This window comes from Vicugna pacos, chromosome 4, assembly GCF_048564905.1.
Source record: "Vicugna pacos chromosome 4, VicPac4, whole genome shotgun sequence".
Lineage (NCBI taxonomy): Eukaryota > Metazoa > Chordata > Mammalia > Artiodactyla > Camelidae > Vicugna > Vicugna pacos.
In genome coordinates, this window is record NC_132990.1 from 79853184 (window position 1) to 79877245 (window position 24062).

The window sequence follows — 24062 nt, forward strand, 5'->3', positions numbered from 1 at the left end:
GCCCCAACTGGCTCACCTGCTTCCCGGCAGTCAGGGCCCCGGTCAGTGGTGCCCACTCAGTCCGCTCAGTGTCCCCTGTCTGTGTGGAGTGTGGGAGCCAGTGTGGAGAGGCAAGCAGTGCTCAGAGCCTGGCCCCATCCATGCAGGTGTGCAGCTCAGGCCGCACCTGTGAGGTGGGCGCACAACCCCGGCCACACGATGCCGACACAGGGGTCTGGGAGCCCCTCTCCTCCCTGTTCCTCCAGAGCAGCAGCCCTCCGTCCAGGCCCGGCTGGGGCGCTCTGAGGCTCACCAGGGTGCCCTCTTTCAGCCAGGCAGCCTGTGTGGATGCTGAGGGGTGTGGTCAGCGTGCCCAGGGCTGGAAGGCCATGGACGCCCCAGGGACGGTCTGGGAAGTGTCCTCTTTCTGCACCCGCGGCCCTGGGGCTATCTGCATCCTGGAGGCTGTGAGGGGGTGCATAGGACAAGGAGGGGGCCGCTTGGCCTCACCCAGCCACAGGAGGGCACCCTGGCTGCACTGGGGGTGGCCATGGTTACCTGGGGGTACAGCTGGCAGCCACCTCCTCCTGCCCCACCCCCGGCGTGGCCTCCACCTTGGTTCTTTGGGGCCTGGCTTAGAATTGGTTTCAGGTCATTTCTCAGTCTGAACTTCTGCTGAGGTGACAACTGTCCAGCACTCACCGCCTGGTCACGCTGGAGGCTCAGCAGGTGTGGGGAGACCATCTCCTGCTGGCCCAGGTGCCTGTGACTGGCCCCAGATCCTGGCCCACACAGCAGGCACAGGGGGAGGAGCGGAGGGGCCCGAAGCTGCAGGAGGAAGCTGCCCAGAGTGGGCTTTCCTGGGGGAGGGCGGGGCTGCGAGGACCTCCGAGTGGACGGGCCCCAGAGCCACCAGGGGAAAATAACTAAGCAGACCCGGAGGAGCTGGGGCAGTGACTGTGGGAAGAGCGTCTCATCGAACTCCCTGCTCGGCCAGCAGGAAGGCCAGGCAGGTGCCCAGACCCAGCATCCTCGGGCCCCAGGACAGGCCTGCCTCCCACCTCCATGGCTCAGCGCGGGCCTGGAGCCAAGGGGCTTTTTTTTTTTAAGCAAAGCTATCTTTTTACCTTGATAAGCTGTTTAAAAAATGTAAATAAAATAACTCCATAGACAAAAGCAGGCATTCATCCCACCCAGGGCCAGCCGCCGCCCTGGACGTGAAATATCGCCGCACATTAAGTCGTGAGTCCCTGCTAATCCGAGCGGACAGGCCTGAATGTGGCCCCTCCGGGCGGGCGCGGCGGTGGGCACTGGAGCATGCACCGCCTGCCGGGCGGCCCCGCTCCGGGACAATGGCTTTTCTTCGCAGAAGGGGCCTGTGCGGGACAAGAGCCCCCTTTGTGTGGGATTCCTGCCTCGGAGCGCAAGGGAGGCGCATTCAGCAGGCCCAGACGCTCTTTGAAAGGCTGGAGTGTAACAGGAGACTCGAAACACTAGCCTGCCTTCTGCCTCCGGCCTTCCCCGCGGGCGCAGCGCCCATTCAGCCCGGGCTCCCCGCAGCCGCCATCTTGCCGCCTGGCCTGGGCCGTGCACCTTGCGGGCCGCTCAGTCTCCACGGGGCCTCCTCCCAGGAAGCCGCTGGCCGCACCCCACGCCCGGGAGCAGCTCTGCCCCTGAATCGGGCTCCTCTCTGTGCCTGACTAGGCGGTGGGGGCGCTGGACCCGGAACCTGCCTCGGGGCTCGCCCCTCAGGGAGAGGGCACCCCTGGACCCGCAGCTGCAGCTCAGAGCTACCTCACGAGGGGCCCAGTCACTCCCAGGGGTCCTCACCAGGCCCCAGGACACTGAGCCTGCCACGCCCTCCTCGCCTACCGCTGGCCCACGGACCTCAGGGCTCCATCTTCCCCTCAGAGACCGCACTGCTCACAAAGGAGACTCCGCAAACCCAGCGAAGCCCTTCCAGAAGCCCCCAGGTCCTCACCCGGAGACCCGCAGCCACTGAGCCCACGTCTGTCCTCCTGACCCAGCCCGTCCTGCATCACACACACTGGGTGACTCTCAACTGACACGGCGAGCCATCTGGGCCCCAAATGCCAGCCCAAGCCCCGCAACTGGTCTGAAAAACACAAGTGTCCTGCCAGGGCCAGTCCCGGGTTGTCTGGGGCCGGTGGGATGGTGGTGGCGGAGGGCCAGTAGGGCCCTCAGGACTCAGACCCCCACAGGTCACCACCGCTGGCCTGACCCAGCCCAAGTGACCCAGCAAACACACAGGAGTGGACACCACCCAGCACACAGCCCCTCACCTCAGGGCAGGGTCCCTGACAGGTCCAGGAGGATGCAGGTGCCCTGCAGACACCAGGACACACACTGTCACTGGCCAAGCCCAGGAGCAAAGTGGCCAGTCCGCCCGCTTGGCACGGCCGTGGCTGCAGTGAGTGTCTGCCCTTGACTCTCCGCCCGGAGGCCACACCAGCGAGGGCCCGAGTGACCTGGTGGGTGAGTCTGGGCAGGGGCAGGAGACAGAAGCAGGCCCAGCCGTCTGACCTGGGCCCGTGGGGGGCCCGTGTGGCAGGGACTGTTGCCAGCTTGTCCCACACCCCCACCCCCGGGAGCGTTTCTGGGAATTAACGAAGGGCCGTGGAGTCCCAGGGAAGCAGCTCTGCCACGCGGGCTTCAGGACCACAGCCGGGCGCCCCTACCCAGCTGACCGACTGTGGGTGCCCCGTGGGTACCTGGGGAGGAAGGACCCTGCCTGTGATGTAGACCGGGCGGGGGGTTAGGGGGGCCGTGTCCAGCCTCTTTCTCAGCTGGGTCAGTGTGTGAAAGGCTCCCAGGACCTCCACGCCAGGCACGAACCTGAGCGAGGCCCCTGGGTGGCTAGTTCCCGAAACCCTGCACACCAGACCCAAGCCCCCTGCACAGTCCCCCACAGGAGAGGGCTGGCGAGGACACTGCGGGGGGGCCCTGCATGCCCCAGCCTGGCTGACGTCTGCGCACCCCGGCCCACACGAAGACTGGCCTCTGGCCAGAGAAGAGGAGGCGTGTCCCTGAACCGACCCCCAGGGCCCAGAGCCACAGGGAGTCTCACTCACTTCTTTGAACCTGCCCTCCTGGTGGAGCCGGTGGATGTGTGCCAGCAGGGGGCTCCGGTCTGCATCCTGCAGCTGGAATATGCTGACCAGCGGCTCCACAAGACTTGGGGGGCTTTCGGCGAGGACCCTGACCGCACGGGCCTGCAGTTGCTTCAGCCCCGGGCTTCCCTGGAAATCCCAGACCCAGCTTCAGGGGAGGCAGTGGCCTGTGGCCAGGGTCACGGGGCTGGATGTAGGCAGGGGCTTGGTGCCTGAGCAGGCCTGGCCCGGGACACCAGCACCTGCAGCCCAGGGCCTGCGGGTGGACCCTGAGGGCGGGCAGAGCCTGGAGGGCTAGGTCACAGGCAAGGGGGCCGAGGCCGGCCCAGCACATGGTTGTCAGGAGCTGCCCACTGTGGGCATGCTCCCGGGCTGCAGAGGCCCAGTCAGGAGGACGCGAAGCCCACTGTGACGAGGCAGACGGGGTAGGAAGGGACGTGCCTTTGCACCAGGCCGGGGGCCACAGACGAGGCTCACCTGGGCCGGCCTGGGACGCGGCCGGGTCTGCAGCCAGCGCTTCAGCTCACAGGCCACCCAGGCCTCCAGGGAGGAGCCCCTCCCCCGCCAACCCTGGCTGCCGTCCAGCATGTCCAGGAGGCTGGTAAGCGGGTCATCCAGAGCAGCGAATCCCCTCCAGGCTTCCTCCCGGAGCTGTGGAGAGAGACCTTGTCACAAGCTCTTCCTCCTTGCATGGCAACACGTAAAGTGGAATCTCTCCAGCACTGCCCTTCCCCACCTTCTATACTGCCGAGACGGCCCATCTGCTGCACCCAGGCCGGACACAGCGACTGTCTAGGCTGATGGTCCCCCAGAGGCCAGGCCGGGCTTGGTCCAACGCCGGACCCCGGCAGCGCTCCTCGCGTCCTGACCACCTACGTGGTTCGCACAGGACACGGCACTGGTCCCTCAGGGACAGTGACAAAGCAACAGAGCCCAGCAGGCAACAGGGAACAAAAAAGGGAAAGAAAATCCCAAACTAAAAATGCCTTTCGTTTCCGCTTCCACCTCCTGCGCTGCCGGAGGTTTGGGCGGCATGTCAGAGCCACGAAGGAACAGCCGTGCTCTCTGCCACACGTGTCCAGGGAACAGCGTGCATTCCACGACGGACTTTGCGGCAGCCGGCGTCCTCCGCGTGGCCACATGAGCCTGGGCCCTGACGCTGCGGCCAGCCCGCTCCCCTCCACCGGCTTTAGCTGCGCAGGTGAGTGCAGCTCCCTCTACCAGCCCGGGGCGGCAGGAGGCAGCAGGCTGTGCGCAGCAGCCCTCCCGCCCAAGGCCCCTCTGGAAGGGGCTGCCCTTGCTGTGGCCACGGCAGCTCACCTGAGACAGCCTCAAACAGACCCCGAGGAGAGCTGTCAACCCCAGGATGGGCCGGCAAGGCCACCTGCACATCTCAGGGGCCTCGGGGCGCCAGCAGGGGCCGTGGTTCCTACAGAGCCATGGGGCCTTGGCCCGCATTGCCGGAGGAGGGGCAGTGCCACCACCAGATCGCTCCCCGCTTGCAGCGAGGGAGGGGGGAGGAAAGTTCTAGAAGGATGCTGCTCCGGCCTTGGTCCTGGCTTACAGGCATGTGGACCCCACGCTCAGCCTCCAGCACAGCGGCTCCTTGTTGCCCACAAGCCAGGTCCTCCATTTGGAAGGCAGGCTCCAGGAATCACTACAAACACTGTGTGGGGTTTCTTGGGGGCAGTCCGGCGGAGCCTTCGCCTGCCCGGCCCCTCGCCACCGGCAGAGCAGAGGATGTGCAGCCAGCCTCGGGCCAGGGTAGGGGCTGGAGAAAGACCCCTCCCCCAGCTCTGGGCCAAGTGCCCACTGACCAGTGCCCACAAAAAAAGGCTTTTCCCAAGGAGCCACAATCCTTCCTGTGACCAAGGTGACCAAGCTGGGTCTGGGTGCGTTGCAGGAAGGAGAGAAGAATGCCCAAGAGGACCCCTCGAGGCCACACAGACCCTTTCTCAGTGGCGTAGTCCCCAAGCCCCAGACCCGTTCCACGCAGGACTTGCTGCTTCCCCTGGGGGCGTCCAGCCCCTCCACGGAGGGGCTCTCCCGTGCTGGCCAGCAGAAGCCTGGGAAGGGCACAGGGAGGAAGTGGGCATGTCCTTCTGAGATGACCACTGATTTGCTGGCCCTGCAGCTGAGGGCCGGCTCTGCCCCCTCCCCTGAGAAGCTCCGAAGAGCAGCTCAGAGGGATCCTGATGGTACAGCTTTTGGGCCCCAGGAAGTTGGACGTGACTCCTCTGTGGTCCAACCTGTAAAAGCTGGACGTGACTCCTCTGGCCCCGATGCGGCCAGGCTTCCCATCCTGCTGCTGCTGGGAGCATCTCGGACCTCAGCCCACAGTGCCCAGTGCAAAGGGGTCTGGGGTGGAGAGGTGCACATCTACACCCCAAGCATAAATGGCCCTGCACCTTCCCCAGGACCACCGTGGAGGTGACATTTGCTCTGCCTAGGTGCCAAGGCAGGTGCAGCCCTGCACAAGCCACACCCCCATGGGGTCCACAGCCCCGGCTCCTGGCTGCGTCACCGCTGAGGACCCAGGTGCCTCCTTGATCCTCCCTGGCGTCTTCCCCAGAAAGTGCAGACCTTCCAGCAGCCTATGTGACCTCCCCAGGGTCCTGCTGACAAAGCCTGGGTCACAGGGCCCCTGCACCCAGCAATGAGAGCAATGAAGAGGTGGTCATCAGGGGGCCACAGACCCCCTGCCCTTGGCCCCATGGCCCTTCTCAACTCTTTGCATGCCGATAGCTTCTGGGGCCCAGGCCAGCCTGGAGCTCTCACCTGGGAGCATTCCCCATGTCTGGAGCCCCAGGTGTCACCTGTGTCCTGTCTGTGTGAGCCTTCCCCGCACAAATGCCTCCACTGTGCTCAGCCCACAGGTCAAAGGACTGCGTGGCTGGGGTCTCGGGCTGTGAGCCAGAATGTGGGCCATGGCCGCACACAGGATGGCCGCCCCCAGGACGCTCAAGGGCAGACATCCACTCGGCTTCAGCGTGACTTTGAAGCCTCTGCACTGTGGCAACTTGGCGTGATTACCAAAACTGAAATGCAGACTTTCCCCTGGAGCATTTGGGCGAACTCAGGAAACCTGGCAACTCTTCGTCCACAAAGACCCAAGGAGGGAAGGAGGCCTGTGAGGAATGAGGCACAGTGAGGGTCCCCAGGTCGCGTGGGGGTGCTGACACCAGGCGGGCAGGAGCCCCCAGGCGGTGTCGTGGGGGGGGTGAGCCGCTCTGCTGGGGAGGGTGACTGGGCACCTGCCTGCTGGCCTGGACCCCGGGAACAAAAGCAAAGCCCCTCCTGCGCACGGCCCCACACAGCACATGAGCTTGGATTTACTTCAGTGTGTGCTCCGGCGAGTCTGTCCTGGCGACACCCCGGGGACCTGGCCCTTGGCCACCAGGGGAGAAAGCTTCGCTGAGATGAGCTCACAGCGAGACACCGCGGGACACACGAGGAACAGTGCACCATGAGTGGGAACCACGGGCAGGGTGATTAGAGCTCTGAGAATAAGGGGCAACAGGGCATCGGTTTGGGAACAAAAATAGAAAATAAGTGTGCCTACAATTATGAAAGCAGAGAATCATCGGAACCAAGCGAAGAGCAAGACGCAGCCGCCCCGCGCGGCGGCGGGGCTCCTCCTGCCTCGCCCAGTCCCGGGGCGGGCTGCCACACAAGGGTCCTGAGGCCCCGGCGCCCCAGGGACTTATGTCTGGGCCCTGTGTCCCCACGTCCCCCTTCCCATGCAGCTCTTGTCCTTGGCCTGGTGGTCTCGACGTCCACACCGATGATCCTGTGGACCCCCGGCTCTGAGACCCCATTGACCCCCTCCTCCTCCCGCCTCTCCCTGGCTGGGCCCTGGGCAGCAGCCGCTCCCCCCGCTCCGCTGGGTCCCCACTCCTGGCTCACACTCCGGGGGTGAGCTGACTGTCCCTGGCGCCCGCCCTGACTTCCGCGGGCTCGATGCTCGCAGTCCTTGGCCTTGGGCCAGAGCCCCAGGGGCCTGTTATCACACGCCGTTCGGGCTCAGTGGGGCTGGGGCGCGCCCAGGAACGAGCATGTCCAACAAGCTCCCAGGGGTGCAGTGCCGGGGCCCCACTTTGGGGAGCACTGTTCTGCCCCACCTCCACCTCCTGCTTCTCCCACCCCCCCAATCCGGGGGGCTCTCAGACCCCCCAGCTCTCCTCCCTCATCTACCTGCCTCCTGTCTGTTCCCTCCGCCCTGGCTCCTGCCATCAGCGCCCTAACCTGCAGTTTCTGCTCTGTCTTAAAGAGAGGACCACAGACCCCCATCGGCTCACTTCTGTCCTCACGTGGCAAACCCCCAAAGAGCTCTCCAAAACCAGCCCCCAGGCCCCTGTCCTGTCCGGCCCCTGAGACCTCCGGGGCACCACTGACCTTCAGGGCACCCTGCTCCCACACAACTGCCCTCCTGGCCCCCAGGACACCCTGCGTCATCTGCACCCTCACCGTCGGGGCTCAGGCCACACACACATCTCCAGTGTCTGTCCAGCGCCCCTCTGCACCCTCCGAGCCCGTCCCACGTGCCTGCCCCACCACCTCATGGTCACTGCACGGACTCCCCCGACCGTAGCTCTGCTTCTGGGCCCTAGGGTATCACCCGTATCCAAGCTTGGACACTGGGCAGCATGGTTCCTGTCTGATCACTGGAGCCCAGGACCAGCCCTGGTGAGCAAACTGTGTCCCCTCCAGGTGGAAGCTTTCGGAGACAACCGACCGCCAAGTGTAGTGGACTCGGGGAGAACCACCAACAAGCCTGCTGCGGGCAACCCAAAATAAAAACACCTGGACCAGGCTCCTTCGCGCCGGAAACAAGCAGCGCAGACGTCAGGCGCACCGCTGTGTGTCTTTGGAAATGAGTAGCTCGCTGGTCAAAGGAGACACAAGGAAAATCAGAAAACAGAGAAGGACAGTGGAACCCGACGCGTGAAGACAAACAGAGCTTAGCGGGGACCGACGGCGTGAAATGCAGCGGCAGAAGTGGAGACAGACGGCAAATGGCGGCTTGGGCACAGACAAACCGTGGAGCTGATCGCACACCCCATCAGCTGCCGGCCCGGGAAGGGGCAAGAGCAGGAGACTGTGAGGAGCCTCAGGGCGACGAGGTGATGACGCAGAGGCGGGAGCGCCCGGAGAAATAAATCCGGAAATGGAGGCTCCGAACGCGCCACAACCAGCAGGGAAACCCAGTCTTCGCCGAGGTGTCCCCCTCACACCCCGGCCACCAGCCCGGCAGATGGAGCCCGTGGCTCCTGTGTTCGGTGAACTGTTTGGAGAACGGGGGTGGGGGGGTGCTCTGAGGCTGGTTCACCAGGGAGGATGCGCAGGGCAGAAGAGTCCCAAGTCCTCCCTCCAGGCCCCACGACAGGCAAGGCTCCTGCTGGCAGGCTTAAGCTCAAAGCCACGGGGTCCACAACTGCACACTTAAACAGCTCTTAGCTTACAGTACATACAGAAAACGGAATTTTATTCAGCCATAAAAAATAGTGAAATGGGGGGGTATAGCTCAGTGGTAGAGTGTGTGCTCAGCATGCACCAGGTCCTGAGTTCAATCCCCAGTACCTCCATTTGAAAAAAAAGAATGAAATAATGCCTTTTGCAGTAACCTGTGGACACAGAGATGATCATACTAAGTGAAGAAAGTCAGGCCGAGGAAGGCAAGTGTCATGTATTACTTACACGTGGAATCTTAAGAAAAAGACGCAAATGACTCTACAAAACAGAAATACACTCACAAATACAGACAACAAACGATGGTTACCACGGGGATGCTCTGGGGGGAGGGACAAGCCAGGAGTTTGGGCTTAGTGGGGCCCACCGCTGCACATAAAACAGATAACAACAAGGTCCTACTGTACAGCCCAGGAGACTGTATTCAGTGTCTTGTAACAGACTCTGACGGAGAAGGACCTGAAAAAGAGGATATCTACACATATGTGTGTAACTGAATCACTTTGCTGTACACCTGAAACTGACACAACACTGTAAATCAGCTATAGTTCCATTTAAAAAAAAATAAAATAAAGTGAAACATAAACCCCTGCAGAAAATGAGGCTTTGGGCTTTCGTAAAAACTTCGGCTTTCTCCAGCTGACAGGCGGAGATGGCTGCTCGCAGGCCTGAGTGCGGTGACCACCGCCACGCAGCTCGGACGGGCAAAGAGCCCAGGCCTGCCCCTCCGCAGAGAAGTCGGCTGCCTGTCTCCCAGGTGTTGCTCCCTCTGCACCATGAAGAGGTGTGGGAGCCTTTCCAGCTCCCGGGCTCCTCCCTGGGCCAGCCCACGGCCCTTCCTGGAGCTCCCTGCTCTGGACACTGCCCAGAGAGCCTGCCCTGGTCTAGGCTCTCTGCCCGCCCTTGGCGGGCAGCAGGAGGCAAGGCTGGCACCAGAGGGTGGGGCCTTGTCCCTCCAGCCACTTGCGGGCCTGTGGCCTGGGCAGCGGGGACTCTGGGTCCTCCCCTGGAGCCAGGAGAGCCACCCCCTTCTGCTGCCTCTAGTGAGTAAAGTGCAGGGAAGGATCGACGGGGGGTCAGGGAGTGCCTTTCCCACCCCAGAGGCCAAGGCGAAGAGGCCCTCCTAGCACAGGCCATGGTGGGAAATGGTTTTGGGGGGGCAGGACCCCCAAGTGGCAGTGCAGGACCATGGCAGCCTCCCCGCCAGGGCTGGCTTGTCCTGCTGGACCACATGCCTCCCGCCACCATCCAGACAGGTGGTCCTGCCACCCTCCCTGGGAGAGAAGGCCGCTGGCAAGGCCTGCCAGGCGCTCTGTGCTGCGCGGCAGCCGGTGCTGAGCACAGGCCCTTCTCTCCTGCTCTGAGCTCAGGGGCCTGTGTCTCCCAGCACCTCGCAGGCCTCGCCCCAGGGCTCCCACCCCCGTGTGTCCCCGAGAACATTCAGACGAGGTAGCCCAGAGGCTGGCGGTCAGGTGCCCACACCCCATCTGCTCACCTGCCGCAGCTCCCGCGTGGACCACAGCGTCTGCAGGGACTGCAGGAACAGGAGAGGGTCCTGGCCTGGGGGGACAAGACAGAGGCCGTGGGAGGGGCTGAGGGGCAGGCTGGGGCCACAGCAGAGCCCACTGGCCCCAGCTCGGCCAACGCCCAGCGCTCCCAGATGCTGCCTCTCGTGCCCTCTGTGGCCAGAGCTCCCCGCTGCCCCTTCCCCAGGGCCCGTGGCCCAACCATCCAGCACTGCTCCATCCTGCAGTGCCCACAGGGGTGGGCTTCCACCCACAGCTCAGGGAGCCCCAGCCTCACTTTTCAGCCGCGGTATGAACAGGACACCAGGGCTGAGCCCGCAGTACTGACTGGGACCCGCAAGGGCTGGCCGAGTCCATCAAGGCATCCCCAGGGTGGTACACCGCCCCCACCCTCATCCACCACCCACCACATCTCCCCTCTAGTCCCTGGCGAGCCCCATGCAGGCTGGCCGCTCCCCAAGCTCCCCTCGCAAAAGCGAGACCACTGCTCTCTTCAGCCCCTGCCCTGCCGCAGAAGGGGGCACGGGGTCACGAAGTGGGCGCTGCCTTGGCCCGGTGCTGGCCAGGGACCCTGCTGGGCCCTGAGCACAGGGCAGGTCGGGGTCACCCTCACATTGGAAAAGGTCCAAGGTCAGTGCCAAAGAGGGCTAGCTGGCCTGGAAAGGTCCCTGCTGACTGCTCTTGGCTCCGGAAAGGAAGCTGGAAGGGCCGGGGGACCCAGCCCCGAATCACCCACGGCCACCAGCGCCCCCTGGCTGCCTCGCAGGGCCTGCCCCGCCCCGCCCCGCGGCGTAGCCCTCAGGGCCCTCCCAGCAGGGCTCTCGGCACGGCCCTCCCTGCCTTCCCACCGCCTCTCCGGCCCCGGCAGCCCAGCAGCACCTCGCCGGCCCCGCCCTCCACTCGGCACCAGCGCCGCGCAGACCCCGCCCCCCTCGCTGTGCAAGATCCGCTGCAGAGGCCCAGGCGCCGCCCACTGGGACCTTCCCCGCCTCACTGAGAAATTAGACAAACCTGATCCTTCCTCCAAGAACCGGCAGGGGCCGCTGCTCAGAGCGCGGGGAGGCAGGAGAGAAAGCAGCCCCGACCCCAACCCAGGAGGTGGGCGAGGCCCCTGGCACTTAGTCCTGGGCTGCCAGGCCCCCAGCCACCCCGCTACGTGGTGGAGGTCAAGGTCAGGGGTCAGAACCACAGCCATGTTTCCCCACATGGTGGGGGTCAGGGTCAGGGGTCAGAGTCAGGACCTGACTGTCAGCCCCCACGATGGGGGAGGGGAGGTCACTAACAGACTCTCCAGGTCAGATCTGGGGTTTCAGGAGCCCAGGTGGCTTCGCCTGCAAATCTACGCAAGAATCGGGGAGAAAATAGCCCACTGGCCCCTGCAGGAGGCCAGACACAGAGGGAAAGGCCAGGAGACCTGAACCAGGGCCTGGAGGGCAGCCCACTGGGGACACAGGCTCAGGGACCCAGGCAGGACACCAGGGGTGATACCCCCACCGTCCGCCACAGGAGGGTCCGTCCAGAAGCCAAGGCTGGTGGGACAACTGAAGGTCGTTAGTGAAATAAAGGAGGAGAGTCATGTGACTCTCTCGAGGGACGCAGAACAAGCATCTCGTAAAAGTAAATTCCAGCCATAATGTAAGAACTAATTCAGCCAACAAGGAAGAGCAGGAACTTCCTGAACCAGGTAACAGGTGTCTGTAGAAAACCCTCGGCAAACATAGAACTTAAGGCTGCAGGCGCTCCCTCCCCTAGGACAGAAACCCCAGGAGGACGCCCGCTGCCCGTCCAGCGCGGCCCTGGGGGCCTTGCCACTGACAGCAGCAAGAAAAGCAAAGGCACAGCGTAGAACGGAACACACAGAACATCGCCACTCTGACGAGCAAACGCTGGTCGCTCCAGACAGCGGAACGTGATTCAGCACTGGAAAGACAGGCGCCACCGAGCCACGGAAAGACGTGGAGGAAACTTATGTGCACGTGAGGTGAGGGAAGCCCATCTGAAAAGGCTATAGACTGTGCTATGAGGAGCACATGACACTCTGGAAAAGGCAGAGCTAGTGGGTCAGTGAGAAGACTGGCGTCCGCCAAGGCCAATGTTAAGAAATCCCCTGTTCCCTCTATACAAGCAACAGACAGAGTGAATATTTTTAAGAAGTCAGCTATAGTAGCATAACAAAGTTCTTCAGGTGGGGTGAGGATAGCTCAGTGGGAGGGCATGTGCTTAGCATGCACAAGGTCCTGGGTTCGGTCCCCAGTCCCTCCACTGACAACAACAACGAAATTTCTCGAGGTAAATCTAGAAAACAAGTTCATGCAAAAGAGCACAAACTGTTACTGAGAAAAAAAATGAAAAGACCTAATTAAGGAAGGGACAAACCATCAACAATGCAAAGTTGTCAATTCTCCCCAAATCAATCGATAAATTCTATAATCCAAACAGCAGTGGTGTAGTGGGTGTGGGGTGCCGGGAAACCCTGTCTCAACAATCACAGGGAGCCAGGTCAGGGCCGTGGGGACTAAGGCCGAGGGCGGCCCAGGGAGGCTGGACTGGGAGCCACAGCCGGGTCTGCGTGGGACCGGGTGCACGGCCAGCGTGGCCCCAGGGTCGGGAAACTGCATACGCCTACTGACAACACTGGGATGTCACCCCTGTCTCACACTCAGAAGAAAACCCACTGGGGGCTGTAGGTCTCACTGTGAATACAGACAGAACTTCTGAAGGAAACCTGGAGAAAACCCTGTTGACCTCGGGACATGATTATGTGAAGAATTCCTACCAACTTCCCCCCTCCCCCAGGGACACCCTGCAGGAGACCGGCTGAGGGAGGGTGGGCACGGGGTGGGGGGCCTGACGCTGGGGGGCCTTCTGTCCACAGGGTGGACATCAGCCCAGGATATCAGCTGTGGTCGCAGCACCCCCGCCCCAGGCCCGGAACTGGGCCTCCCTGATGTCCTGGGCCTGCTGGCGGGCAACTAGAGGGCAGGTCAGGGATGGCGGGGCAGGCGGCTTCTGGCCTGGCACCTGGCTCCTGACACCACCCCAGGAGCGTGTGGGTGGAAAGCTGTGTGTCCAGAGGACACTGAGAAACTCAAGTTCAAACACCAAACTCCCACGGCCGCCCTGGGCTGCTGCTCCCCACCCAGCACCGGCCTCACTGGCGCCCCAGCAGCTCCCCCTACGCGGGCTGGGGGGCTCAGGCTCCGACTGTGCGGGGCCAGGGCCCAGGGCTCAGTCGGGACCCCAGGCAGAGGCCCTGGAGGGCCGCCCTCCGGCCTGTGCGCTCTGTCCTCCAGCTCCCCAGGGCTCGGGCTGCCTCTAGGGGCGCCCCTGAGGTGGCCGAGGGAGGAGGAGGGACTCGGGGACAGGAAGGGTGGACAGACAGACACCATCTGGTACAAACCACCACCTAGCTGAGTCACCTTACTTGAGGAACGACACACTCTAGAAGGAGATTCCGCTGCCAAGTTAACTTCTGCAAAGACCCCTGTCACTTGCTATCATGAAACTGGTGGTGAGAAACAAATAAAATGGGTGCTTTCTCCTGGAAATTGGGGGCAATGAATTCTTAGAAACTGGCTGGGGCAGCTCAGCTGGGCAGGGGACAGCTGGCCTCCTGCAGGGAGCCTGACACACATGGCCCCACAAAGCCACCCAGAGCCCGGACACTACCCCCCCCCCCGTCTCCTTGAGTGACCCGTGACGCTCGGAGCTTGGACAGGCCAAGGCTCCTACAGCCCGCCTGTAACTCCACTCGGCACTAGCAGGAGGCAGCACCAAACACACTGAGCCCGGCTGCCTCTCGGCAGGTGGCCCAACAGCCCGCTGGGGGGCCAGGAGCTGCAGTCATCCCAGCATCCACGTCTACCAGCCCCAGGAACGTCCCTATCCCGGCCACCCCCGGCAGCTGCTGGCAGGCAGCAGAACCGCCCACAAGCAGAGCAGAGGGACCCAGTGGGCCATCAGCCTGTCCAGGGGCTACAGCGTGAGCCCTCACCCCTTCTGCAGGCCTGGCAGCATCCCCCAAAGGCCACCAGCCTCCCCCACTGCCCACCGCACGGCCCAGCACTGGCGCTCGTCCCCCGGGCCCCTCAGCCACATGCAGGCAGCCTCCTGCCTCCCCAGGAAGGGGGCACACGGCTCCTCTGGGGGGTGGGGGGGGCCACACCATCTCCCCGGGGCCCGGTCTAGTGTCCACACACATCTGGGAGGGGCTGAGATGCAACAGTGGGCTCGGCCCTCCCCAAGAGGGGACACAGCAAGGACTTGCACAGCAAGAGGTGCAGGTGGTGCAGGTGAAGAGCTGGTGCCCCTCGGAGCCCCCATCCCGGCGGGCAGCGTGAGTCTGGCCTCACTGGGCCGTCTGCGGGTCATCTTGCTTCATCTAGCAAACCACACACCCCAGAGACAGAGTGCTCCTGTCCTCAGCACAGGCGCCTGCGCATCACGGGAGAAGGAAAAAGACGGTATGGATCTGGGAAGGCAGAGGCAAGGGGTCATGTCCTGGCTGCCTGGGGACAGGACTGCACATCCGGAACGTCCCAGAGCAGCGGGAGGGCCCCCCACCAGCAACCCTGCCCACCCAGGTGGGCGCAGGGGACCGACACGCCACCTCCAGGTCTCACTGGCAAGTCAGAAAATCTGCTAGAAGACAAGAGTTTAGGGAGATGACAAACCTAGTTTGGAAAAGTAACAAAGAAAGTGCAAGATCTATTTTTAAAAGCAGGCCTAAGGGCAGAAGAACAAATAGAAAGGCAATGGCCCAAAGAGTTTGGGTCACCTGTGAGGACCACAGATTCTGCAAGTCAGGAATAAGGCTGGTCCTGCTCTGGGCAAGGCCACTTCTACTGTCAGTTGTGCCGCCGTGGCCACCCTCACTCAAGGGCAGGAAGCAGACCCCACCCCGCAGGAGGGAGGGTGCGGGGAGGGATGTCTGGGGGAGGGTGTCTTGAGGGGGGTGTCTGGGGAGGGTGCGGGGAGCGGGGTGTCTGGGGGAGGGTGTGAGGAGGGGTGTCTGGGGGAGGGTGCGGGGAGGGGGTGTCTGGGAAGGGTGCAGGGAGGGGGGTGTCTGGGGGAGGGTGCGGGGAGGGTGTGTCTGGGGGAGGGTGTGGGGAGGGGGGTGTCTGGGGGAGGGTGTGGGGAGGGGTGTCTGGCACCCTTGTGTCTCACACCATGACAAGAAGGTGCCAGATGCTCCTTTTGCAACCATAAACAAAATGAAATCCAGTAAAAACACCAGCAGATTCTTATAGAACCAAACAAGCTCATCCTGTCGTCTATATAGGAAATAAAAAGAAAGCTAAAAGTAGCAACGAAAGGTTTTTGCTCCCGTCAGATACTGAAACATACTGTAAAACCAGCTTCATCGAGACATCGTGATGCAGGCACGTGAACAGAGCAGGGAGCAGAGAGACCCCCAGACACGAGGGCTCAGCCTGGGACAGCGGGGCAGGGTGGACCTTCCCTCTAGAAATGTGATGAAGTTGGACCCATCCCTCGTATCTCAAGGCAAAATAAATTCCGCTGAATAAAAGACTAAGAAAGATCATGGCTCACACCCTCACAGCACCCTGGGTGGAGGCCTTTCATTCACAGATGAAGATAAGCATTGGGCCACGACTATTGTTCTCAGGAAACAGAGAGGTTACATAACCTGCCCAAGGTCACACAGCAAGGAAGGTGCGGTGCAGAGTCGCCTGGGCTCATGGCCCTCCTCGTGTCACAGCCAAGGCTAGTTCCACACCAACACCTGCCACCGGGCGGGCCAGGTGAGGGCCTTTGTTTGGGAAGCTGCTGGAGGTTCCGGGGTTCAGCACAGGCATATGAAGGGGCTGGAGGAGCGGAACCCTCTTCCTGGAGCTGTGGCCCCCTCCCCTCCCTCCCTGTTGAGAAATGATGTAGTTCCATCCACCAGACTTCCCAGTTTCCCAAGGAAGGAGACCCCAGTGCTGCCTGGGGCCTGAAACCAGCTGGACTTCGAGGACATGGCTTCTCTAACTCCACTGCACTCACTCTTGCAAAGGCCTCGATTTCAGGAGACGATCTCTGAGCCCAGCTGACGACTCAGCTGGGAAATGTTTTCCTGGCTCCGGAGGGATGGACTGGGGGAATGTTGGGGAAAGGACACTGGTCCTCACTGACCCATTCCTTCCCCTCTGGCCACCAGCAGCAGGACAGGCTGGGGAGGCTGACCCTCTGATGCTGGTGCCCTCTTGATGGTCAGAGCGAGGTGGCTGGGCCTTGGGCCTCCGGTGTCAGAGTGTGGGGGCTACAGAACAAGGACGGTCCTGCTTCTGGCAAGACCGGCAGAGGGGCAGAGGGGCCTGGGGCACTCTGGGGGTGCTAGCCAGACCCTGGTGAGGAGATGCCCTCTCAGGAGGGCCGCCCTGGCCTGAGGTCTGTCCCAGAGGCCTTCCTGAGGGTGCCTTGTCAGCCAGTGGGCACCAGGGCAGGCTGGGCGCCGTGTCTGATCCTGGAGTTGCAACAGGGTGGTGGCGAGGGCCTGAAGACACTGCATGGTGGGGGCCTCAGCCGGGAAGGGCTCCCCTGAGTAGCGACCAGGACCGAGAGGGCAGCCTCGTGAAAAGGGGGGCCAGCCTGCAGCAGCCCCTCTGTCTGCACCATCGGGGTGGCTGCGGGGGTCTCTGCAGGGCACCGTCCTTCCTGGCTGCACGCCCTGCCAGCGGCCGAAGTGCCCAGGGATGGCTCCCCTTTGCCAGCTCCAGCGGGTGGGGGCTGAGGCCAAGAGGATCCTCCGGGGAGGTCCTGCTCTGCCCACGCTCAGGCAGAGGCCTGTGTAGAGGTAGGGGCGGGCTCAGGAAGGTCTGACTCCCCACCCGGGGTGAGGCCTTGAGAGAAGGAGGGGCCCAGGCTGGGGCCTGAAGACACCACCTGCTCCCCCAGCCCCTGAGTCCCCGCTCCTGTCTCTGGCTGGCCTAGTGGCCAGAGCAGGACCCCCCCCATACGATGACCCCGTTTGGGGGCTGCTGCGGAATGTCTGGAGACAGTGGCTGCCCAGAACAGGAGGGGCTGGGGCTCTGCTGATTGCATGTCACATCCTCCGCCATCAAAGTGAAAATGCCCCCCTCCCTGGGACTCCTGAGCCAAGACAGGCCCCAACTTGGCTCAAGACCCAGGCCCATGCCCTGCACCACCCTCTAGGGGCTGGGGCTCCCGTGCTGGAAGCACCTGTCTGGGGATCCTGCTCTCCAGGCTCCTCCCAGCTCCCTCTCCTTCCTCTCTATTGGCGAGAGGAGAGGATGAACCGCCTTTGAGCCTTTGTGTCCAGCCCAGAGCTCCGGGGGCTGCAGACTTACTGTGCGTGCAGCGCCAGGATTCAGAGAAAACCCCGCGTTCCCCCGAGGCCCATGCGCTAGCTCCCCCCACCCTTCAGTGTGGGCTCCAGCCTCCTCCCCAAGGAGTCCGTCCAGTCACAGCCCACCCTTGGAATTGGCCATCGAGCAAGTGGCCAGCAGGCGGTCCACTGCCACCTTCCCCATGCCCGAGGGCTGCTGGGACCTTGCCCAGGGCAAAACTAGTGCCTGCCAGTGACCCTCAGGACAGGAAGGCCCCGGGAGCAGCTACCTGCGGGCTTGTGTCCACACCCAAGGCCACTCCACGTGTCCCAGGCCCACACAAGGCCATGTCACCAGACACCCCCACCTGGAGTCCCCACCCAGTGCACACATGCACCCCACACACATGCAATGCATCCCCTGCATGCACCCCAGGCCCAGCCCTGCCAAGTGCAGCCAGCTGAACCTGGGGCCCTGAGGGGCACAGACTCACCTGTGGGGACGGACTGAGCAGTGGGGTCACCAGTGGGGTCTCTGGTGGCAGGGTCACTAGCAGGGTCACAGGCAGGGTCTCCGGGGTCCATCCTCGGGGACAGGCCGCAGGCTGCTCAGGACCTGTGGAGAGGGACAGCGAGGCTGCAGCGGCTCACAGTGGGACAGACCCTGACGGGCAGTCACACAAGACCCACTTCTGTGCTCGAGGAGGTGTCAGGGGCTTCAGTGGCCTCGGTGTCCCCTGCTGGGCCCGGGGACGCTGGGTGCTGACCTCAGAGGTGGACCCGCCGCGAGGACCCAGGAGCGAGCCCGCACAGGCACACCCAGCTCTGAGTCAGTCCGGCCGGTGCCACCACTCCCAGGGGACCACCAGACTTCCTGCAAACATGTATTTTATACAAGGCCCTTCCCCACATTTACAGAGACTACCCAGCGTTTCCTCCTTTGGTCTGTTTATAGGAGGTCTTATAAAGACCCCTGGACAAGCAGTTCCATTTGTACCACAGTAACACACACGGCGCCTCCGGCGTGGATCTCGAGCCCCAGCACGGCCCCAAAGAGAGAACCCACAAGGCTCCTTCTTCCCCAGGCGGAGAACTTGAAGACAGAGCAAAAGAAATTATCCTGCCTAAAGAACGGGCACGGAGGGGAGTTGAAGGAAAAATGACGCACCGCTTCCCTGCTGGATTTCCTGCGACGCCATCACTAACGGGACCTCCCTCAGCATGTTCAAGCAAGCCTGGAAGTCAATCACTTGTTTCCAGAGGCGTTGCTTGCAAGCCTCTGCCCTCCTGTCTCAACCTGGATGGCTGCTCTCCCGCCCGGGGGCACGGCCGCCGCCCTGGGACCCCGTCCCTGCTCTCCTGGTGCATCCTGCATTTCCTGACTTCAGTCTTCATCCTTCTCAGTTTCCCCCAGAGGAGCACATTCTCAAGGAGCTTCCTGAGAAGACCTGCAAGGGGGGAACACCGCCAGGCGTCGGTGGTCTGGGAACGTCCTCACTGTGCACTAAGCCTTGGCTGGAAGGCTGGCTGTGCCTGGGCTGTAGGTGAGAAGCCATCCCTCCATACATGACAATGGCGGTCCTTCTAGCTCATGCTGGTGCCGAGAGGTCTGAAGATGTAGGAGCTGGTCTCCTCCTGGGGGACCTTCCCCGACGGCATGCAGGGGTCAGGAGGATGGACAGGACAGGCCCCACCAGGCAGGCTCGTGTGCGTCAGTCCTGGGAAACGTCCTGGCCCCTGTCCTCCGTCCTCTCCTCTTGTAACTGTCCTGACCAGGACGCTAGGCTTCCTGGGAGAACCTCTAATTCTCTTGTCTTTCTTCTTCTGCACCTTTTGGGGAGAGCTCCTCAACTCTGTTTTGCAAGCCTTTCATTCCTTATTCATTTCTGCTATCACCACTGTTTTAACACCTTTATGGTGGTGTGGTTCCTGCACAGTAAACTACACGTATTTCAGATGCGCCATTTGATGCATCTCGATAGGTGTATTCACTCGCGAAACCACCCACAACCCAGACAGCTGATATGTCCACCCCTGCCCAGTCCACACTTCAGTCATGCCTGAGAGCTCGGTCCCCGCTCGCCCGAGGACCTCGTGGCTTCCACCTGTTCGCTGTGTCGACACCCTCTCTTCGGTTTACACAGTCTGTTTCTTCCAAGAAGCTTTTTCCTCCAGCGTCTGGGGACTGTTGCCTATATCGGAGAGTATACAGGCCACTGATGGGCTGTGCTTCCGTGACCCCACACACCTCTGGGCACCTCTGGCCTGGGGGAGGGTGACCCTTGGGCCCACCAGAGGGTCCCCAACATGCCCCGTGGGCCCCTCCCAGAGAGGGCCAGGAGCACTGCCCCTTTCTTCCTCTGTCTTCCTCTCCTTCCCCCAGCAGTCTGGCCTCCCCCAGGCCCCGGCCCCGTGGGGCCAACACGGCCCGGCCGGCTGGCTCAATGCAGTCAGCACTGTTATTTGCTGTTTCTGGAGCCCCTGACCCTTCACAGCACTTGCAGCAGACCCCCATGGGGGTGCGTCCCCAACACAGGGACAGGGACGGGGAGGGCAGGGTGGGGGCCAAGGCTCCAGCGGGGCACTCTTCTGTGTGTCCCACCAGAAAACGTGGGGCCCAGCACCCACTACCCATGAGACTCGGTTATTTAAATAACCCCAGGCGGGGCTCCTCCCCTAGGCCTTCCCGAGTCCCACTGCAGGCAGGACCCACAGACCACCCATCCGAGAGGGTCTCCTGCCTACAGCCCTCCTCCGTTATCGCAGCTCAGCCAGGCCCTGGCCGCTGCACCTCGTGTGGCCTTCGGGACAGCCTCCTTGAAGGGGCGGAGCCTGGTCACAAAGCCCAGCTTTGGGCCAGGGCTGGTCCTGCTGACCCCGAGTCAGGGCCCACGGGATGAGCCAAGGCCGGCAGCCCACCCACTGCCTCGTAGTCAGGCTCCTTGCACATAAGCCTGAGCCCAGGACGAACTGCCACGGCCCCCACGGCCCTGCACCGCAGCCGTGTACCTGGCTGGTCACCCAGGAAGGGGCAGACAGCCAAACGGCCCTTTTGTGGAAGGAGGTTTTGTTTCTAATCCGCTCAATTAGGGGGAAGTGAAGACAATCTCTCCCAAGATCTGCTGCGGGTGTGTTTCCACCTCCCTCTGCTGGAACCACCTTCCCCTCCCAGAGGCCAGCCCCAGGCCAGGGGGACAGACACAGACCCCACCTTGGGAGAACTGAGGCCGTGGAAACTCAGCTCGACCCTCCCCAGGCAACCTGGTTCTGGCCCTGGGCCTGGGAATCCGAATCTGACAACAGGCAGCAGCGGCCGAGAAAGCACACAGCTGGCAGAGACCAAGGGCAAGTTCACCCGATGGCTGACTTTTTAAACTGACCTCATTTTAAAATGAAAAGGATTTGCCTGGAGTGCAGAGGTCTCCAGCCAAATGGTGGTGCTGGGTTTGCAGCTCAGGGCCAGGTGGACAGGCCTCCCTGGAGCCCCAGGGTGAGCAGCCCGCAGGTTTGGAACTTCCTTTAAATCAGAGTTACCAAGGCAACTCATTAACGTTGTGACTTTTTCTGAGAGGGGCCAAGCTGAGCTGCAGGACCAGACATCTGTCTCAAAGATCCCCGCTCCACCCAGAGGCTTCTGCTCCCCCCGACCCCGCTCCCACCCAGTGGCAAACCCACCCAGAGACAGACTCGGCCCTTGAGAAAGGGTGCCCAGGAGTCTCCAGAGATATTTACCATGCAGGCCAGATTGCCTCCCCCAAGGGCTGGCCCCAGTATCTAGCTGGGAGCTACCTGGGAGACTGTCTGGCCTTCCCATAGCCAGGAATGCCTCGCCTGATGCCTGCTGTAGGTGCTGCACGATCCAGGGCCCTCAGGTGTGCCTGCCCCACGACCCCCCGCCTCCTGCCTGGCACACTGACTGAGCAAGAGAGCCCTGAGCCCAGAGTGCAGGTGTCCCCGAGCCCCCTCCCAAAGTCGGGCCCTGAGGGGACCCAGCAGGGGAAGGAAGATACCTCAGCAGGTTACCCTCCCCAGGTCGTTGCCACCTGCAGACAGAGTGCCCCCCCAGCCCCAGGACCTCTCGCCCAGCCCCGCCGGAGGAGGTCCAGCCTCGTGGGGCAGCACCGTGCTGGTGAGATGGGGTGGGGCACGTTCTTCAGGCCTGCTGTCCTTCCCCATGGCGGCTTCGTGAGCAGGAGGGGACGTGGCAGCAAAGCCTGAGACCTGGCCAGGAGCCCAGAAAAAGTGGCTCTGGCTTGGGAAGGGCAGCGAGGGGACAATTCCACTGTCCTGAGCCAAAGCTGACCTTCAGGCAACCCGGGAAGGCAGCACTGAAGGGCCCCACGAGGAACCTCGTTGTTGGCCGAGGGTCAGCACGACCACCGTGGGGCCCAGGCCCGAGCCTGCTGTCCGTCTGTCCATCCGCCCACCTCTTCCAGGAGAACAAGGCTGGTGACCCTTGATGGATGCCAAATCATGCTTCCTCTGCCATTTTTCTGCATGGCTTTCTGCAAATATGGGGCATCGGCTGTATCCGCCCACCCCCTGTCCCCTGTGCCCTTCATCTGGGGGAAGGTGACCAGGCCTTGAAAGTTCCCAGGCCACTTCCCTAGAGCGACCTCATCACCATGTCATGAGCCCTTCTGACAGCAGGGCCTGGGGACCGTGGCCACGCCCCATACCACCCACGAGACACGTGGCGGGAGTGCTGTGGAGCCCAGCCGGCCGCAGGCCGCAGAGCCCCAAGCCCCTCCCAGGCCTGATCTGGCAATTCCGACGCCCTCACTCTGAGCGCAGGACGCACCCGGGACAACAGCACACAAGGTCTCCGTACCGAGTTTTTACATCGACTATATATGGGAATAGTAATATTTGGGGTATACTGGGGTTCAATACATTATTAAAATTAATTCCACTGTTTCTCTTCGTAGAACATTTAAAACCACGTGCGTGGCTCACACATCTCTGCTGGATACGCTGGTCTGGGTTGACAAAGGCAGCTGACCAGACCCAGGCCAGGCAGACAGCCGGAACCCCAAAGCCACCGCTCCTCACGCCAGCACCAGGGAAGGTCACCCTTCTGTCCCCAGATTCCAAATGCAGGCCGGGACGGGGTCACCACCCAGGGCCATCCGGGATCCCCTGAGACATGGGGTGCAGGTGGGGCCACTTGGGCCTGAATCTTCAGTTACATGGCAGCACTAACTTGAAAGCCATTTCAGTTGACTTTCAAATTGATTTTGATGTTTGTGCCAACATCTCAGTGATTTTTTTCATCGCTTTATTGAGATAAAATTCACATACCATGGAATTTACCTTTAAAGTACACAACACCATGCCTCCAGTACACTCAGGTGTGTGCAACCATCACCCCAAATCCAAGAGCACATCGCCCCAGATTACCCTGTCCCCCTCAGCAGTCACCCCCACACCCCAACCTGGCAACCTTTGCCTGTTCGTTGTGGTTGGACACCCTCAGAGTGGAGGGTGTGAGCTCCAAGGACAGGGGTGGGGTGGGGCTCTAGCCATGGGCAACGGAGAGCCCTGGGAGGGACGGGAGGAGGGGGCAGCTGAGCCCAGGGGTGGTCGGGGGCTGTGAGGTGGGAATCCTGAGACCAGACAGGGCAAAGCTGCAGGAGTGACAGTGACCCTGGCAGCGGTGGGGGAAATGAGGGAGGATGGGAGTGGGAGGTCTGGTCTGAGGAAGACAGTGACCACGCTGGGGATTCGGTAAGGGGAGGAGCTTGTGTGGGGTGGGGGGACCTGCCCACCTCCAGGCCAGCAGTCTGGGAACCTCGGAGCCCCCCCTGATGAGGAAGCAGGGTCCTTGCATCACAAGCGTCATCTCATCTTGGTCACTTCTCCCAAGAGCCCGGTGGGTCTATCTCATCCACCCTGGTCCACAGTGGGGGAGTCTGCAGGGGCAGGACTGCTCCAGGGCCACGCCGGAGGGGCCTCAGCCATAACTGAGCAGAGTGGCTCCCAGTCACAGGCCTGCTGGCCCTCCGGGCCCACCTGAGGAAGGAGGAGACAAGTTGGGTCTCTGAGTCACAGCTGGGATCTGAGCTCTGACAGCCATCCAAGACACAAGCCTCTCCTGGCCCCCGGAGGCCAGGGTGTTCTCCTGTGTATGTAAAAGGGCAGAGCGCAGTTACGGGAGATGTTCCAGGGCTAGGTGCGGTGACAGTTAATTCTGCGTGGCAACCTGGCAAGGCCATGGGGCTCAGACATTTGGTCAAACACAGTCACATGTTGCTGTGGAAGTGTTTTAGATGAGACTAACGTTTAAAACGGTAGGCAAAGCCACAGTAGTAAAGCAGAGACCCTCCACCATGTGGGTGGGCCTTGTCCAATCAGGTGAAGGTCCTAAGAGAAACGACTGAGGTCCCCTGAGAAAGAGGGAAATCTGCCTCCAGACTTGAGCTGCTCCTCCCTGGGTCTCCAGACTGCCGGCCCACCCTGTAAACTTTGGACTCGACAGCCCTCATAATTGCTTGAGCTAATTCCTTAAAAATCGGTCCCTCTCTCTCTGAGGGAACTTGACTAACAGGTGCTAACAACGTGGCAGCATGTAAGACATAAACAGGGGTGTCTGTGGGACATGTGCTGAGAAGGGAGAGGTCGAGGCACCTGCAGGGGTCCCCAGCTTTAAGGAGAGGCTCATGGCAC

At 62.1% G+C, this 24062-nt stretch overlaps 1 protein-coding gene across 3 annotated transcripts in view; it reads right to left on the reverse strand.

Annotated features, from left to right (window-relative positions):
* The window catches only part of EXD3 (exonuclease 3'-5' domain containing 3), a 67588-nt gene that overhangs the window by 42359 nt on the left and 1167 nt on the right, over positions 1–24062 (reverse strand). For all 3 annotated transcript variants that reach the window (XM_072960583.1, XM_072960585.1, XM_072960584.1), the window contains exons 2-5: positions 17891–18012; positions 10075–10139; positions 3588–3761; positions 3072–3239 (exon numbers count right to left, since the gene is read on the reverse strand). In XM_072960583.1, the coding sequence (XP_072816684.1) occupies positions 3072–3239; positions 3588–3761; positions 10075–10139; positions 17891–17981 (498 nt within the window). In that variant the 5' untranslated portion in view covers positions 17982–18012. The remainder of the gene's footprint in view (positions 1–3071; positions 3240–3587; positions 3762–10074; positions 10140–17890; positions 18013–24062) is intronic.